The 16,393-nt window shown below is 52.7% G+C and overlaps 1 protein-coding gene across 1 annotated transcript in view; it reads left to right on the top strand.

Annotated features, from left to right (window-relative positions):
- Window positions 1-1,548: 1,548 nt before the first annotated feature.
- The window catches only part of PIAS4 (protein inhibitor of activated STAT 4), a 53,954-nt gene continuing 39,109 nt past the window's right edge, over window positions 1,549-16,393 (top strand). Inside the window, exon 1 of the mRNA XM_066574428.1 lies at window positions 1,549-1,636. Within this exon, the coding sequence (XP_066430525.1) occupies window positions 1,610-1,636 (27 nt within the window). The 5' untranslated portion in view covers window positions 1,549-1,609. The remainder of the gene's footprint in view (window positions 1,637-16,393) is intronic.

Below are 16,393 nucleotides of genomic sequence, written 5' to 3'. Positions count from 1 at the left end.
CAAGAGTATTGCCATCCCTGTGAGAGAGGCTGTGAGAGACCAAAGGAGGAGGTGAGCGATAAAAGCTGAGAGGCAGATGGGGTCTTTGGTGGGGATGTTGAAGTCTCCTAGGATGAGGATTTGGATTTCGCAGGAGAGGAAGTCAGGAAGCCAGGCGGCAACGTGGTCCAGAAACAGGCGAGGAGCACCTGGGGGGCTCGCATGGACAGTGGGCGGAAAAGCCGTAGGGCATGTTCCTCAAGTGATGAGAAAGTGAGTGAGGGTATCGGGAAAGACCTAAAAGGTGCGTTGCAGGGAGAGAAGAGCACCTACTCCTCCCCCTCGCCTGTCTTCCAGTTTCTGGGTATGGGAGAACTGCAGGCCATTGTAGGACAGTGCACCAGAGGGGCTCTACGGGCGGCCAGAGCTGCTCTACGGGCGGCCAGAGGGGCTCTACGGGCGGCCAGAGGGGCTCTACGGGCGGCCAGAGCTGCTCTACGGGCGGCCAGAGGGGCTCTACGGGCGGCCAGAGGGGCTCTACGGGCGGCCAGAGGGGCTCTACGGGTGGCCAGAGGGGCTCTACGGGCGGCCAGAGGGGCTCTACGGGCGGCCAGAGGGGCTCTACGGGCGGCCAGAGCTGCTCTACGGGCGGCCAGAGGGGCTCTACGGGCGGCCAGAGGGGCTCTACGGGCGGCCAGAGCTGCTCTACGGGCGGCCAGAGGGGCTCTACGGGCGGCCAGAGCTGCTCTACGGGCGGCCAGAGGGGCTCTACGGGCGGCCAGAGGGGCTCTACGGGCGGCCAGGGCTGCTCTACGGGCGGCCAGAGGGGCTCTACGGGCGGCCAGAGCTGCTCTACGGGCGACCAGAGGGGCTCTACGGGCGGACAGAGCTGCGGACTCAATGAATAAGATCCGCCCGCGGACTTTGGACCTAAATATACGTATATCCACAGACTGACCGCTACCAGCCGGTGTGTAATAAACCACCATATAACACAGCTGCAGTATATACTGTATACCGCGCTTCTGAATATATGCGTTTCTATATCCAATCTCCGTGTAATTCCATAATACGTATGTTAAGATCACATTTCTAGTTTTTGTCCATGGCGATTAGAAAAAAAAACAACTTATCCCATAAAAACCGGCCCTCGTGCGGCTGCATCACCGGGAAAAATCAAAACGTTATGGCGGAACGCGGCGATGAAAAATACAATTAAAAGCGCGTTGGTCATTGAGGCGCGAGCCGGCCCGGTCACTGAAGGGTTAACGGCCTGCAGAATGTTCTAGGCATACAGATGGTGTCGCCCCGCCGCTCTCCACCTGCCCCTGCCTTCACACATCTGCCACAAACCATGGCGCCTGAATGACAGAGCTCTGAGGCGGACCCCCATTTAAGCCCCAGGACCCCCGCCCGGCCGGCCGCCCTCACAGCACAGAGCCCGCCGCTTCTCCTCACACGCTTCACAGCCCCGCCCGCCTGTGATTGGCGGACTCTCATGCAGCGTCGTGCGCAGGCGCGTAGAGCTCTCGGCCGGGCCCGGCGTGGAGCGGGTGGGGATAGGTCTGACACAACGGATTTGTGTCACGTGGGGCGTCGTCGGCCGGCGCGGAGGTCGCTGGAGTCCAAGATGGCGGCGGAGCTAGTGGAAGCGAAGGTGAGACCGGGAAAGATGGGGGAGGTCCCGAGGACGAGGCGCTATTGTTACCGCTGCCCCGTGCGGCGGCATCCCGACTGTTCAGGGCGGCATTTGGGGGGGTTTGTAAGTTATTTGCCGCCCCCCGCGCTCGGCCTTTGCCGCCCGTTATGCGCCTATTCTTAGCGCTTCTCTGGCGGGTCCGTCAGCCGCCCGTCAGCGTCAGCTCTAGTGGGGAGATAACAAAGCACATCCGGGGACCCCAGCTGCCGCTCCGCCGCTGCCCATCACTCCTCCGGGACGGAGAACTTGCATCTGCAGCTGGGAGGGTGAATGCAGGGGGTCCGGGGCCGGCGGGGGTGAGGGGTGACCGGGGGTAGCGGGTGAGGGGTGACCGGGGGTAGCGGGAGCGGGGGACCGGGGGGACCGGGGCCAGCGAGCGTGAGGGGTGACCGGGGGTAGTGGGAGCGGGCGTTCGGGGCTAGCCGGAGCGGGCGTCCTGGGGGGACCGGGGCTAGTGGGCGTGAGGGTGACCTGAGGTAGCGGGAGCGGACGTCCATGGTGACCGGGGCTAGCGGGCGTGAGGGGTGACCGGGGCTAGCGGGGCGGACGTCCGGGGGGACCGGGGCCAGCGGGCGTGAGGGGGGATCGGGGGTAGCGGGAGCGGACGTCCGGGGGGACCGGGGCCAGCGGGCGTGAGGGGGGATCGGGGGTAGCGGGAGCGGACGTCCGGGGGGACCGGGGCCAGCGGGCGTGAGGGGGGACCGGGGGTAGCGGGAGCGGACGTCCGGGGGGACCGGGGCCAGCGGGCGTGAGGGGGGACCGGAGGTAGTGGGAGTCGGTTACGTGGAACGCGCGGCCAGCGACACAAAATAGGTGGAAAAGTGAACTTTTTTAGCAAACACGTGTTGATAACGTAATTCGGGGTGATTCCCGGCGTATTCCGGCGGCGCGCTCGCATCTCTTCTGCGGCGCCGCTGCTTCCTGCTGTTCTCCCGCCGTTTCTGCAGGCCTCCCGCTATTTTTGCTGAGTAAGGCCCAATGTCCACGGGCGGATCTGATTGCGTAATCCACGCGGGTGACCCCCGAGCCAAGCCGCCCGTAGGGAAGCGTTGGCGCCCGCGTGGATTAATGCGCACTTGTTCTGCTGACCTTTTTGTCCAGAAAGCCAATCCCAGCATGCTCCATGTCAGTGCGATCCGGCGCAGAAGTGAGTGGAAGCCGTCCGATCCGCGGCCCGTCCGCAATGGGATTAAAAAAAACCAAACCCCCCACTGCGCCCGTGCAGCGGCACACCGGCCGGCGCCTCCACACATCCGCAGGGACGGAAATAGAAGACTCGGATAAGCAGGCTCCTCGGCCGCGGGCTCCCGCCTGTAGAACCCGATCCGCCCGTGGACACCGGCCCCAGGGCCGCTCGCACGCAGGCTTTTTATTTTTCACAGCGTCTACCGGGTGTGTTTTTAGAAAACGTTGCACTAAGCCGCCGTCCACTTCAGCGGAGCTTCTCAGACGAGCATTTTAGAAATGCGCTAAAACGAACGCGGTGTTCTATTTTTGGTGTTTTTGACACCCTGCATTGCCCATTGAAATAAATAGGGTTCATTAAAAACTCTGTAGATCGGCGCTCATTACGCCACAAGGAGCCGTGATAAGTGGTGATGTCATCGGCTCGCCGCGGAGTTGCGCACAATATGCGGTAAAAACACCACGTTGAAAATATTGCATTTTACAAACTTGCGTGAGAGCGGCCTCAAGGAAGCTTCAAGACGGGCGAGCCGTGGGGCAAACGATGCCGACGCTCGTCCCAGTGATGGTCGGCCTGTGCTGTCACTCAGGAGTAACACTGGCATCGCTCAGAGCCCGGCCGGCGTGGAGGCGGAGCAGCAGCCAGCGTTCTTCTCCGGCCGCCTCCTTTCACTGTCAGCAGACAGCCAATCAGAGAATCGTCCTGTAAGAGGGCCGTAAGGTTCCTTCCACATGGAGCAGCATGCGGTCAGAGAAGTCGTTGCCGCGTAGGAAGGACAGTTGTTGGCTTCTACACAGTGATGGTTGCCCACCTGCTGAGATCGCTCTTAGGGGGTCTCCAGTGCAAATCCATTCACAAGTCGTTCAGACTGACGGCGGGCGCCTTCAATCAGGCGGCTTCCTTTTTTGTCTGTTGAGCTGAAATGAGGCCGCTAACGACTTAGTGCTCATCAGGCTGTTGGTGGCCGTCTGGACACAAGTGTCGCTTGAGGTTCTCCTTTCGAGCAGTTATCTTACCGATGGCCGACCCCGGCCCCCCGGAGCTGAACCGCTCCTGCATGTATGATATCCCAGTCAGTCTATACACCGTGGATAGGTACAATGGGGGAAGCTTACTAACGCTGCACTCAACGTTAGCTCACCATGGACCCAATACATGAGGCATCGCCGTGAAATATTTGACAGGTTTTTGGGGTGAATTCAACATAAATCTGTTGGTCTGGGTTGGCCCCGCCCACTTTTTCTAGTAACGAGGCTGCCGAGAAAAGACAACGTTGCAGACTTTTGCACAACTCCCTGCTTATGCAAAAATCTGCAACTTTTTTACTCCAGTAACTGACAGAGGAGGCTCTGTACGGGACCCCGGATGTTTATTGTCCTCTGCAGATTCAGTTGACAACGTAGGGTGACTACGCGGGGCGACTGGGCGCTTATTGTCCTCAGACTTGGCGCTCGTGTGTTTTCACAGTGATTGGAAGCGAAGCGCACCAGAGATTTCCTTCATTTGCTGGCTGTTAGCGCTGTGCAAGAACGCGCTGACTAGTCGCTTCGCTTCAGTGAGCTGAAACCACTGAGTAATTTCTCATTCAGCACTCCGTTGGGTCGCGCTTCTACATTCGACAAGCCTTACTGAAAATTACTTGTTTGAACGAAGTTTTATTATTTTGCCGATGGTTGTCCTGTGTACAGCCAGCCGGTATTAGTGTATCTTGACGCCACCAGGAATTCCTGGTGGAGTCAAGATTGACAGGAGGGTGACGCCCCCTCTACCGGATTGGCTGAACATGCGGTTGGCCTGCAGATCCTGCAAGTCCACTACAGAGAGAGAGGCAAAAAAAGCATACAGCGACTGCCGGTGCTGCAGCCGCAAACCCCACGGAGCAAGTGCCTTATCCTGAGGCGCCGGTAGCCCATGAGTCGGCAGCCCATCCGAGTGGAGACGGTGATCGGCGTTGGCAAAAGAAAGACAAGCATCTTCACCGCCAGCGCCCGTCACACAGCATTGAAGCAGCCGCCGGAAGGGACCTGACAGCCGCCGGGAAGGAGGCGGCGGAGGAAAAGGAGAGGTGAGCCGCTCACACTGCACAAAATGCCTCCGCCGGGACAGACCTCGCAGCTGCCTGCCGTAAGGGAGAGGGCGGCTGACGTAAAGGACACGTGAGCCGGCAGCCGCGTGGCGACCATGCAAGAAATGACGGCCGGCACGGAGCACAGAGGCTGTGAGGGTTACTATCGTTCTTTGCCCATGACATTCTGACATGTAAATGCTGCCATGTTACAGTGGTAACATGGGAGCATTTACGGCTAATGTAAGGCTACGGAGTATTGTAAGCCTCGGGCTAAGGCTGCAGTGATGGGACAAATCAACCCAAACTGTGCTGCTAGGCTTTGTGCCTATCAGGAGCTGGGGGTGTGAGAGGGGGGTTCCTCCTGTCAAACCCCTAGCTTCTGGTGGCGTCAAGGTACACTACTACCCAGCCAGCCTTTCAGTGGGTTCGTTTTTATGACCAGGTCTTCCCAAAAAAGTAGGTCCTGCGTTTTGTGCAGCAAAGGCTCCCATAGAAGTCTGTGGGAGGTGCGCAAATACACAAGGGGATGCGTGAAACACTGCGCAAAACCATGAAAAGTAGAACATCTCTGGACCTCATTAGGCTAATAGCCTTTTAATCCACGGAAAGGGTGTTTGGTGCAAACGTTTGAACTGGCCCTGATGCGCGGACACGTGCGCAAATGTATCTCATCCATGCGCAAATGTTGTGCTGCGTCGTCTGAATAAGCCCCTAGATGCAGAGGATTGCTGCGGTTTTTATAGGGGATTCTAATTGATGCCCTATATTTAGAGCAGACTCGCTAATCCATAGGGGGCCGAGACGGAATACGTGCTGCCTGTCAGTTTGCGGTGGCGCTCGTCCCATCATTCTCCATGCACTTAATAATAATCTTTATATAGCGCCAACATATTCCACAGCGCTTTACAAATCAGAGGAAACGCGTATAGACATAAGACCTTACATACAATATTAGAGCAAAAACTAGTTAAATCAAAGGAGTTAGTCCTGGCCGCAAGAGCTTACAATCTATGAGGGAGTAGGGGAGATGCAAGAGGTACAGGTGCCTGCTCTGTCCGATAGTGCAGCCATCTTTTAGGTAAATGGGGCAGTAAGTGTTGCTGTTTGGGCCTGGTATTACTCTGGCTTAGCCTCTCTGAGCATGCCTGAGCTGTAATACAGAAGTTCAGAGCGGTGTAAGCGGTGACACACAGGTGCGCTTTACAGCATTTTCAGCTCCCACTATAAGGCTGGGTTCACACAGGGCGGATTTTCGTCGGAAATCTCGCGGTTTGGCCGCAGCAAAAACCGCGAGATTTCCACCGGGAGAACCGCCGCGGTTTAAGCCGCGGCGGCTTTGAAGCGGTCCGGCCGCATGCTTTTCCGTTGCGGCCGGCTCTCCCATAGAGGAGAGCGCGGCCGTAACATAAACAAAAAACCGACTGTAAACAGACATGCTGCTTCTTTTGAAACCGCGGCGGCCGCAGCCGCGGTTTCAACCGGATTTACCGCAGCAGATTAGCCGTCCCGTGTGGACGAGGTTTCGGGGAAACCTCGTCCACATGGCTGGCTAATCCCGAGATTAGCGGCCGCGGGCGGTTTTGCCGCCGGCGGATCTGCTGCGGCAGAACCGCGGCAAATCCGCCCTGTGTGACCCTTGCCTAAAGCCTGCACTGCGCCTCCATTCATTTCAATGCTGCTTATTCTATTTTCAGCTTTGCAGCACGTTTTTGACGCCCTGCATCACCCATTGAAATGAATGGGGTGTGTTCAAAACGCGTCTTACAGTATTTAAGTCTACTTACTATGCCACCGGGAGGGGAAAAAATGGTGACGTCATCAGTTTGCTCTGTCTGTGTTATTAATACACAAAATATTCAGTAAAAGCGTAGGCAAATGCTCAGAAAAACGTAGTGTTTTTACAAACGCCTGTGAGAGCGGCCGTGCAAACAGCTCATCGGTGTGATACTGAAAGTTGGAATCTGCCCATTTAATATTGATGACACGATTCCCCTTATAACACCGGCTATACTTAAAGGGGTTGTCCCGAGGCAGCAAGTGGGTCTATACACTTCTGCATGGCCATAATAATGCACTTTGTAATATACATTGTGCATTAATTATGAGCCATACAGAAGTTATAAAAAGTTTTATACTTACCTGCTCCGTTGCTGGCGTCCTCGTCTCCATGGTGCCGACTAATTTTCGCCCTCCGATGGCCAAATTAGCCGCGCTTGCGCAGTCCGGGTCTTCTCCTCTTCTCTATGGGGCTCCGTGTAGCTCCGCCCCGTCACGTGCCGATTCCAGCCAATCAGGAGGCTGGAATCGGCAATGGACCGCACAGAAGCCCTGCGGTCCATGAAGACAGAGGATCCCGGCGGCCATCTTCAGCAGGTGAGTATGAAGACGCCGGACCGCCGGGATTCAGGTAAGCGCTGTGCGGGTGGGTTTTTTAACCCCTGCATCGGGGTTGTCTCGCGCCGAACGGGGGGGGGGGGGGTTTAAAAAAAAAAAAAACCCCGTTTCGGCGCGGGACATCTCCTTTAATATCTCTCTGCCACGCCGTCCAGCACTGCAGCCCCTCAGAAGATGCCATCACTGGATATTGCGTGACGCTTGCAGCCAATCAGAGGCTTCTGCACCGTCGGCACCCTCTCTCTTGGCATCAGCACTCACATTTTGGGCACCATGATGCCAGGAGTTCAGAATGGTGACGCTGGGGTCTCTGCAGAGTTCACGTGGTATCCAGTGACGTTATCTTCAGCATCAAACACTGGGACAACAGCGGCACAGAGCGGGGAAGTACAGCGGGATTTATTTTAGTATCTTTGGTGGTAGGGGAAATGTCCAAAACCCAGACAACCCTCTTTAAGGAGAGATCAGCAAAAAAAAAAACAAAGCTGTAAATCCCATTTAGGGTGGGTTCACACAGGGCGGATTCCCGTCGGAAATCTCGCGGTTTGGCCGCAGCAAAAACCGCGAGATTTCCGCTGGGAGAACCGGCTTAAACCGCGGCGGCTTTGAAGTGGCCCGGCCACATGCTTTTCCGTTGCGGCCGGCTCTCCCATAGAGGAGAGCGCGGCCGCGACGTAAATAAACAAGGGAAGGTAAACAGACGCGGTTTCAACCGGATTTACCGCAGCGGATTAGCCGTCCCGTGTGGACGAGATTTCTGAAAAATCTCATCCACATGGCTGGCTAATCCTGAGATTAGCGGCCGCGGGCGGATCTGCTGCGGCAAAACCGCGGCAAATCCGCCCTGTGTGAACCCAGCCTTATGGTTCAGCCTTCACGGTCCTCTGCCGTGTCCAGAACAATTCAAGCTCAAGACTGATCAAACAAATCCAGCAAAATAATGTCTGCAGACGTGGCACCGCAACATCTACACCCGATTTGCAGTATGGTCACTACTACAAAAAAATCTGAACATCTAGTCCGATATCCTGTATATGACAAGGAAGAACCTGTGGCGAGGATTCTGCTTTCTTTCTCCTTTCAGGGAGCGGGAAGCGGTGAACTCCTGTGGCTGAACTGCTCCATCTCTGGATGGAACCGAACAGCGCCGGCCGGACCCCATTGACAAATATGTACGTTCGTCCAGGTCTGAACGCAGGTCTATGAATGTGTCCGTAATACGCTCGTGTGAAACTAGCCGGGTTATTACACGCTCGCCGTCAGCAGCTGCCAGGCTGCAGGCCAGCAATTGGCAATATTACACGGGCGTTAGTGAGGCTCATGTAATAGCACCCTAATGCTACATTCTGCATGGCAAAGCTGTTCGCCCTGTTGATGATGGCTGAATACGAAGATCGCAGCACCTCATGTAATCGTCCAGTCAATTTGGAATCCTTTAGAAAACGGTCCTACTGTCTAAAGAGGCCTTGGTTCGTGATTAAAGGGGTTGTCCCGCGCCGAAACGGGTTTTTTTTTGTTCAATAGCCCCCCCGTTCGGCGCGAGACAAACCCGATGCAGGGGTTAAAAAAGAAAACCGGATAGTGCTTACCTGAATCCCCGTGCTCCGGTGACTTCTTACTTACCTGGTGAAGATGGCCGCCGGGATCTTCACCCTCGGTGGACCGCAGGTCTTCTGTGCGGTCCATTGCCGATTCCAGCCTCCTGATTGGCTGGAATCGGCACATGTGATGGGGCGGAGCTACGAGGAGCCGCTCTCTGGCACGAGCGGCCCCATTCAGAAGGGAGAAGACCGGACTGTGCAAGCGCGTCTAATCGGGCGATTAGACGCTGAAGATTAGACGGCACCATGGAGACGGGGACGCTAGCAACGGAGCAGGTAAGTGAATAACTTCTGTATGGCTCATAATTAATGCACAATGTACATTACAAAGTGCATTAATATGGCCATACAGAAGTGTATAGACCCACTTGCTTTCGCGGGACAACCCCTTTAACCCTTCTGTTGCTCTGAGCTTTTGGACATTTTGCATCTATGGAAGCCAGAACAATTTTCACACTTTTTACATGTACAAATGAAACCTAATTTACTAAGTAAATCCTAATCAAGCCCTATACCCTAAAGGCCCTTTTAGACAACGATTTTGGCTCAAAAATGGCTTGGACTCCCCGCTTGTCTTCCACATCCTCCGCTCAGAACGCAAGGTGATCGATCAACATTTGAGCGATCGCCCTGCGCTGTAAAAAGAACACAACGGTTATCGCTCAAAAGATTTTTTTTTTTAGCGATAATTGTTGTCTAAACCAGCCTTTAGGCCTCATGTCCGCGGGCACGCCTGGATTCTGAGTGGGGAATCCCGCGGCGGATTCCTGCCATGCCCGCAGACATGAGGCAAAAAAACAGTTACTCACCTGTCCGGACATGGTGCCGTCTTCTCCGTCACGTCCGGAACTTCTTTAATCTGCATGGCGGATGCGCTCGGCGTGCTGCGCACATGCACCATGCCTTTTTTTTCCTTTTTAAATCTCCTGCGGATCCGTGGCACGTTTGCAGTGTCAGCTGTGGGCGTGCTGTGGACCGGGCAGATTACATTGACTTCAATGGAAGCCATTCCCTATTAAGTTGTGTGTCGAGATCATAAATGCCACTTGGGCCACTTTCATACAGCCGAGAATCTTGCGTGAGATTTGTGCATTTGCGAGACAGAGAAAATCGCCGTATGTTCTATCTTTTCGAGTTCCCCCATTGTTGTCTTCAGTAAGACAGTAAAACACTTCGCATGGCATGTGAAAACAATGGGAAACACTTGCGGCGCCGGAGGATCGCTACCGTACTGAAGTGATAAGAGGCGCTACTAATAGGAAAAAAACGCCTCGCATTAGCATGAAAACGCATGTTGGCGAGCGTGATATCGGGCCAATATCGCGCTCACCCTTGTGTAGGTAGTCTTAGGTCTGTTTACATGCATATGTATCTTCATAAAATCATCAGAACTTGTAAGGCCAGAAATCTGGTTTTAAGGGCGTCTTCAGACGAGTGTATGCGCTAAAACGCTCGCCTCTGCGCAACGAACATTTGCATGCATATTGTCGCATAGCGCTGTACTTCTTGCATACACAGGGCCTGTTCACGTGACCCCCCCCCCCCACCATGATTTATTTAGCCTAATGTGGTCCAAATGTGTGTGTTTTTTCCCCCCCACTGAATTGTGTATCTGTGCGCCTCCCATGGACTTCTATGGGACCCTTGGTGCTTAAATATCCGCTGCGTATTGTGCGCATATGTCCTCCCTCTGAAGCAGGAGCGTTGTCCAACCTTTAGTGCTAAACGCTGTAAATGTCTGTGTGGGAGGCCTTGGTGTGCCCTCTTATCTTGATGAGCTGTTGCCAGCAACAAAATTCCGGTCCTTTTAGGAAGGTCTTAACATGAAGTAAATCCGACCTCAGATGAACACCTGACCCATCACTCCATGCATTATGTAAAGGGTTCTGGCATGATCTGAAAAAATTCAATGCTTACCTATTCCTCCCCAGGCAGTCTTACTGTATCTTCTCCCGCCTTCTCTAGTCCCCGGGTCACCTTGGCTCTAGCCAGCTGATTCTTCTTCCGGTGATGTAGCGTATATTCTTGGCATTCTGCTTCCTGCAGGGCAATGTACGTTACATCACTAATGACAGGAAATGCTGAACTCCTACGCGCTAAACCAGGCTGCCAAGGATTCAGCATTTCCTGCTAGGTAGTGAACGCTCCGTCACTAGTGACATGGCGTACATTGCCCTGCAAGAAATGAAATGCAGCGAATGGACGCTGCATCAATGGAAGAAGATTCAGCCGGCTTGTGAGGCTACCCAGGGGAGGAGAGGAGGAGGAGGAGGAGGAGGAGGGGGGGGGGGGGGTGAGGAGGGAGAGAAGATGCGGTAAGAAGACTGTCTGGGGAGGAATAGGGAAGTATGGAATTTTTTAATTTTATTTATTTTTTTAATCAAAGAAACCCTTTAACAATAACTAAACAAAACAAAAATGCAGAAAGACCGCCTGCAGACGGCCGGGTCGGATCCCGCTGCCAGAATTCTCACAGCAGGATCCAACCCGAGCCCCTGCAGTGACCGGCGCAGCACTCCCCTCTCCCGCGGCTCCAGCTCCTTGATCTGCCGGCCAGCTGGCGCATGCGCAGAGCGGAGCCGGCGGCCGGGGAGTGACATTTCTGTGCGAGGCTGTACAAGCCCCGCACAGAAATAGAGCATGCCGCGATTTGTTTTCTGTGTGTGATTTCGCACGGACAAATCGCGTCCGTCTGCCTAGGATTGCGTTTTCTAACGCAATCCTATGGCAGCTTCCATGGGTGGAAATTCACCGAGAAATCCCCCCGCGGAATTTCCGCCTGTGTGCAGGGGCTTAAGTGTGTGAAAAATGTAAGCACAGCCTGGTCGCAGACGAACAATGATGGCCGCACCGCTTCTCTAACTACCTGATGCACTGTTAAGCCGCCTGCAGACGGCTGGGTCGGATTCTCACAGCGGGATCACAACCCGAGCCCCTGCAGGGACCAGTGCGGCGCTCACCTCTCCCGCGGCTCCTTGATGTGCCAGCTGCCGGCCAGCCGGTGCATGCGCAGAGTGTAGCCGGGGGAGACCTTTCTCTGCGAGACCCGTACAGAAATAGAACATGCCGCGATTTGTTTTCCGCATGTATTTTCATGCGGACAAATCGCGGCCGTCTGCCTAGGATTGCATTTTGCAGGAGGGCTTAGTAGTTGAAGACTCGACATGCTGCAGACCTGGGCAGCACTTGCCAATGGGAGTATTATTGCTGCTAAATGTGATTCTGCAAGTTGATTCATGGAGAGGATTTCATTTTTCACACACTGCTTCTGCATTTGCGCCTGGTTTTTAGTAATTGTGTAATTCGTTGTGGTGGCTGAGGTTCTATTTACCTAATTTTAAGACCACCTATGGACCGAATTTTTTTCCTATGTCCTGATGCATAAAACCGTAAAATTCAAAGAGGTTGTACTTAGTTTTTCCCATGACTATATTTCCACCTTCACTTAACATTGTTGTGACCTAGCGAGAAAAAAATTCATTAATCCATTCATTTGTAACTCGGGGCACATTCACATGGGCGTAAATAAACCACGTAATCAGTGAATAGACCACACTGATTTCAGGTCTTGTGAAAAAATTCCCAGCATGTCCTGTTTTCGTTCATACTACGCCCAGAAAGGACATAGAAGCGAATGGGCTCGTGTAAATACGCAGTGAATATAAACACAACAATGGCCCCCCTCCTTCGTAATTTTTTGCGCACATGGGTATGCTGCTTATTTAAACGTGCAAGGCACCTGCAGAAGGGCCGACATACACAGGATATGGGTGTTTTTCGGTCAGGTGAATATGTAGCGTATTCACGGCCAAAATGCGCTCACGCCCATGTAAATGAGCCCTAAAGCCTCATGTCCACGGGCAAATTATGAATTAGGATCCGCAGCGGATCACCCACATGCGGATCTGCATCCCATAGGGATGCATTGACCACCCGCGGATAGATAAATACCCGCGGATGGTCAATAAAAGTGATTTAAAAAAAAAAAAATGGAGCATGAAAAAAAATGGACCATGCTCCATTTTCGTACGGGTCTCCCACGGGGACGGCTCCCGCAGGCTTCTATTGAAGCCTATGGAAGCCGTCCGGATCCGCGGGAGACCAAAATCGGAATATACTCACCTGCTCCGGATCCTCCCTTCTTCGCGGCTTCATCTTCTCTCCGTCGCGGCCGGATCTTTTTTCTTCGGGCCGGCTCATGCGCGCGGCATGCAACCGCCGTGCACATCCGACGCGCCGAAGAAAGAAGATCTGGCCGCGACAAAGAGAAGATGAAGCTGCGATGAAGGGAAGATCCGGAGCGTGCGAGAGGTGAGTTAATTCTTATTTTCAGCGCTGATGTCCGCGGGGCAGGAGGGACCCGCTACGGATTCTCCATGGCGAATCCGTAGCGGGCCTGATTTTCCCCGTGGACATGAGGCCTAAAGCTCCCGGTCAGCCAGGTGTACACACGCAATTTAAGAATAGATCATGGTGAGCAAAGCTTATGTATACCACAACCCGCATCAGCAGGGGCGCTCAACAACTGACCCGCCGTCACACAGGAGTTTATCATTCCCAAGTGTTAAGAATATACATCGCACACCACAAACTATTGGGCTACCAGAACCTAGTAGGCATACCGCTTATAACAAACACGGCACACCCCACTCATCAGATTCATAGCTATGGTTTTCAAATGGAAGGCTGCCTATTGGAGATGGAAAAAGCTTATTTTACCAATGTTGTATAGTGCATATAGCTCAGCTGCACGGTTCGGTTATCCACTAAACACGGCGTTCATAACTCAGCTGTGTGCCATTCCCAAGGAGAAAGACGTGGTGACCTACCCCACCATATGCCACCCAAATACTTATTGGATTCACTTTGAAAGAAGCCGTACTAAACAGAACCGCGCGGAGGGGGCGGACCCATAAAGTGTCCGATAGTCGGCACCGAATAAACGGGTAAAGATAGATATCCTGCCACGCTGTACACACGTTTACATTCCATTGCTCTCTGTCCCCGTTGAGGCTTACAATCTGTATTCTATCAGTATGTTTTTGGCATTTTGGAGGGAATCCATGAGAACATACAGAGGTTGCCCTTGGTTGGGTTTCAACCTTGGACCCCAGTTCTGACCACTCTGCTACCAAGCTGGCCACTTACAAGTTTTAAACTTTATGCTTTTTTAGAAGATGCCCCACATGTACGGACACGAGATGCCATTGATGGCTTACGGCTTCCTTGGACTGCCCCCTATGCCGCCTCCAGCTGCTTTGCATATCTTTTCCATAACTACATAAGTCGGTTGGATATTGATGGTAGTTTTTGTGTTCTGTTGAGTTTTTATTTTAATGTAATGTATAATTTGCACAGTGGTATCTCTGGACTGTTTCTAAAGCTCTACAGGACATCTATTTTATAGGTTCCTCTTCATCTGAGCTACCACTACTACCCTGCGAGGGTTGATTACTGCCGCTGCTTAATGCGGATTCAATGTGTTTGCATAAAATGTCAAAAAGTGAAACCAAAAAATGCCTACTTTAAGCAACAAACAGCTATGGGGCGATTAGCGTGCAGCATACTGTTTACTAAAAATACAGCTTACCGTAACTTATACATGCCCCCCCCCCCCCCCCCCTCAGGCAGCCGTACATGGAGCAGGGAATCTAAGCAAACCTTTCATGAAAAAGGTTGCAACTAAAATGCGTCCTCTAGCAGACCCCTTATGTGAACACGATGTACTCTGCAAAGACTAAGGGATTACCTGCATGGGTCATGTATGGACTGCATATTTTTCATATACGTAACATATGATGCTAAACATTCTGTTTAGTTACTCACTATTGTGTTTTTTCTTTTCCTCGCTCGTGAAATAAACCATGTGGTGCATATTATAGGCTATGGAGATATAAGATATATAACATGAACAGTAAATGCGAATGTAACCTACGTATTTGCTGTGTACTGCATATTACGTGGGCCACAAAAGCCCATGTAAATGACCACTTAGATGTGAAGAGTTCAAAAAGTACCAAACATGTCTATGTTCACAGGTCATGGTGTTAAAGAAAAGCCAAAACTGTAGGAGGATGCTAACCAAATTTTGCATACAGTTTGAATTGAGGGTTATATTTTTCATCTCTTCCCACCATATACAAATGAAGACTGTAAATGCCAGAACCCATTGTCATGCATTAACCCCTTAACCCATTTAGGACCAGGCACTTTAAATATACGGTAATTGGTCCTGGGCTTTAAGCCCAGCCGTATGTAAAATTACGGCGGGGATTAAAGGCTCCTGTAATCAGTCAGAAGCAGGACGGGTTGTCAGCTGTTAGTCACAGTTGATAACCTGGAGAAGGAGGCAGGAGGGGTTTTAACCCTTTCTGCCTTCTCCTCCCCCGAGTACACAGCGCTCAATGAGTGCTGTGTACTAGAAAGTGGAAGTGTAACTTCCGCTACAGGAGCCAGGGGGTCACATGACCACACGGATTCCCTGCTACAGCAGAGCTGCAGGGTCCCAGCAGACCCTGACCGTACTATTGTATCTTATCACCACCAGTAGAATGGGTGGAGACCTAGTGATGGGCTGTATCCGCCCACTGTATGCCTAGACACTGCTGATTGGCTGCGTTCAGCAAGGTCCTAGCATCGTGGGGATTTGCTTAAGCCTGGGATGGAGGGTTAGGGGTCGTTTCAGTGTTAGGGCTAAATTATGAGCTGTAAATCCTTCCATGTCACAGTGACCCCGCTCTGACATGGAAGTATTTATAGCTAATAATGTAACCCTAACTCTGAAATGACCCCTAACCCTCCATCCCAGCCATAAGTAATTATCCATGCTCCTAGGAGCTTTGGGCCGGTGTAAGTTCAACTCCCCTGCAGCAAAAAAAAGTAAGCACAGCTAAAACAATTTTGATAGGTAAAGGGAAAAAATAGGGTAGTAAAACCGCCACATGGGTAAAATCCCTAAAATGTGTCTGGTCCTTAAGGGGTCAAGGACCAAGTGTGGAAAATACAGGGATACCTTGGGTTAAGAGTGCCTCAGCTTGCAAGCTTTTTGACTTGAGAGCAGACTCTCTCCCGGATTTTTGCTCTAATTTAAGAGCAAAAACTTGGGTTACAAGCCTCGCTCTCAATAGGGCTGCTGCCGGTGGCCCCATTGAACGCAGTGGTCTGCCGGCAAGCCCTGCAGTGATTTTCGGGGAAGGGCTTTAATTATAAGCCCTTCCCTGAAAATCATCCCTAGCTGTAGTAAAATATATATACTCACCTGTCCGCCGCTGCCGGGGCTCAGGCGTGTCTAGTTGCCGCTTGTTCTCCCTGCATTTTTAAACTGCGGCTGCCGAAAAGCTTCAGAGCAGTGCAGGGAGAACAAGCGGCGGCTAGACGCGCCTGAGCCCCGGCAGACAGGTGAGCGTATATATATACATTTTTTTCTACATCTAGGGATGATTTTCAGGGAATATAATGGAGCTTTT

The sequence above is a fragment of the Eleutherodactylus coqui genome, chromosome 7 (genome assembly GCF_035609145.1).
Source record: "Eleutherodactylus coqui strain aEleCoq1 chromosome 7, aEleCoq1.hap1, whole genome shotgun sequence".
Lineage (NCBI taxonomy): Eukaryota > Metazoa > Chordata > Amphibia > Anura > Eleutherodactylidae > Eleutherodactylus > Eleutherodactylus coqui.
Note: the sequence above shows the minus strand (reverse complement) of the source record. Positions and strands in the feature narration are given on the sequence as shown.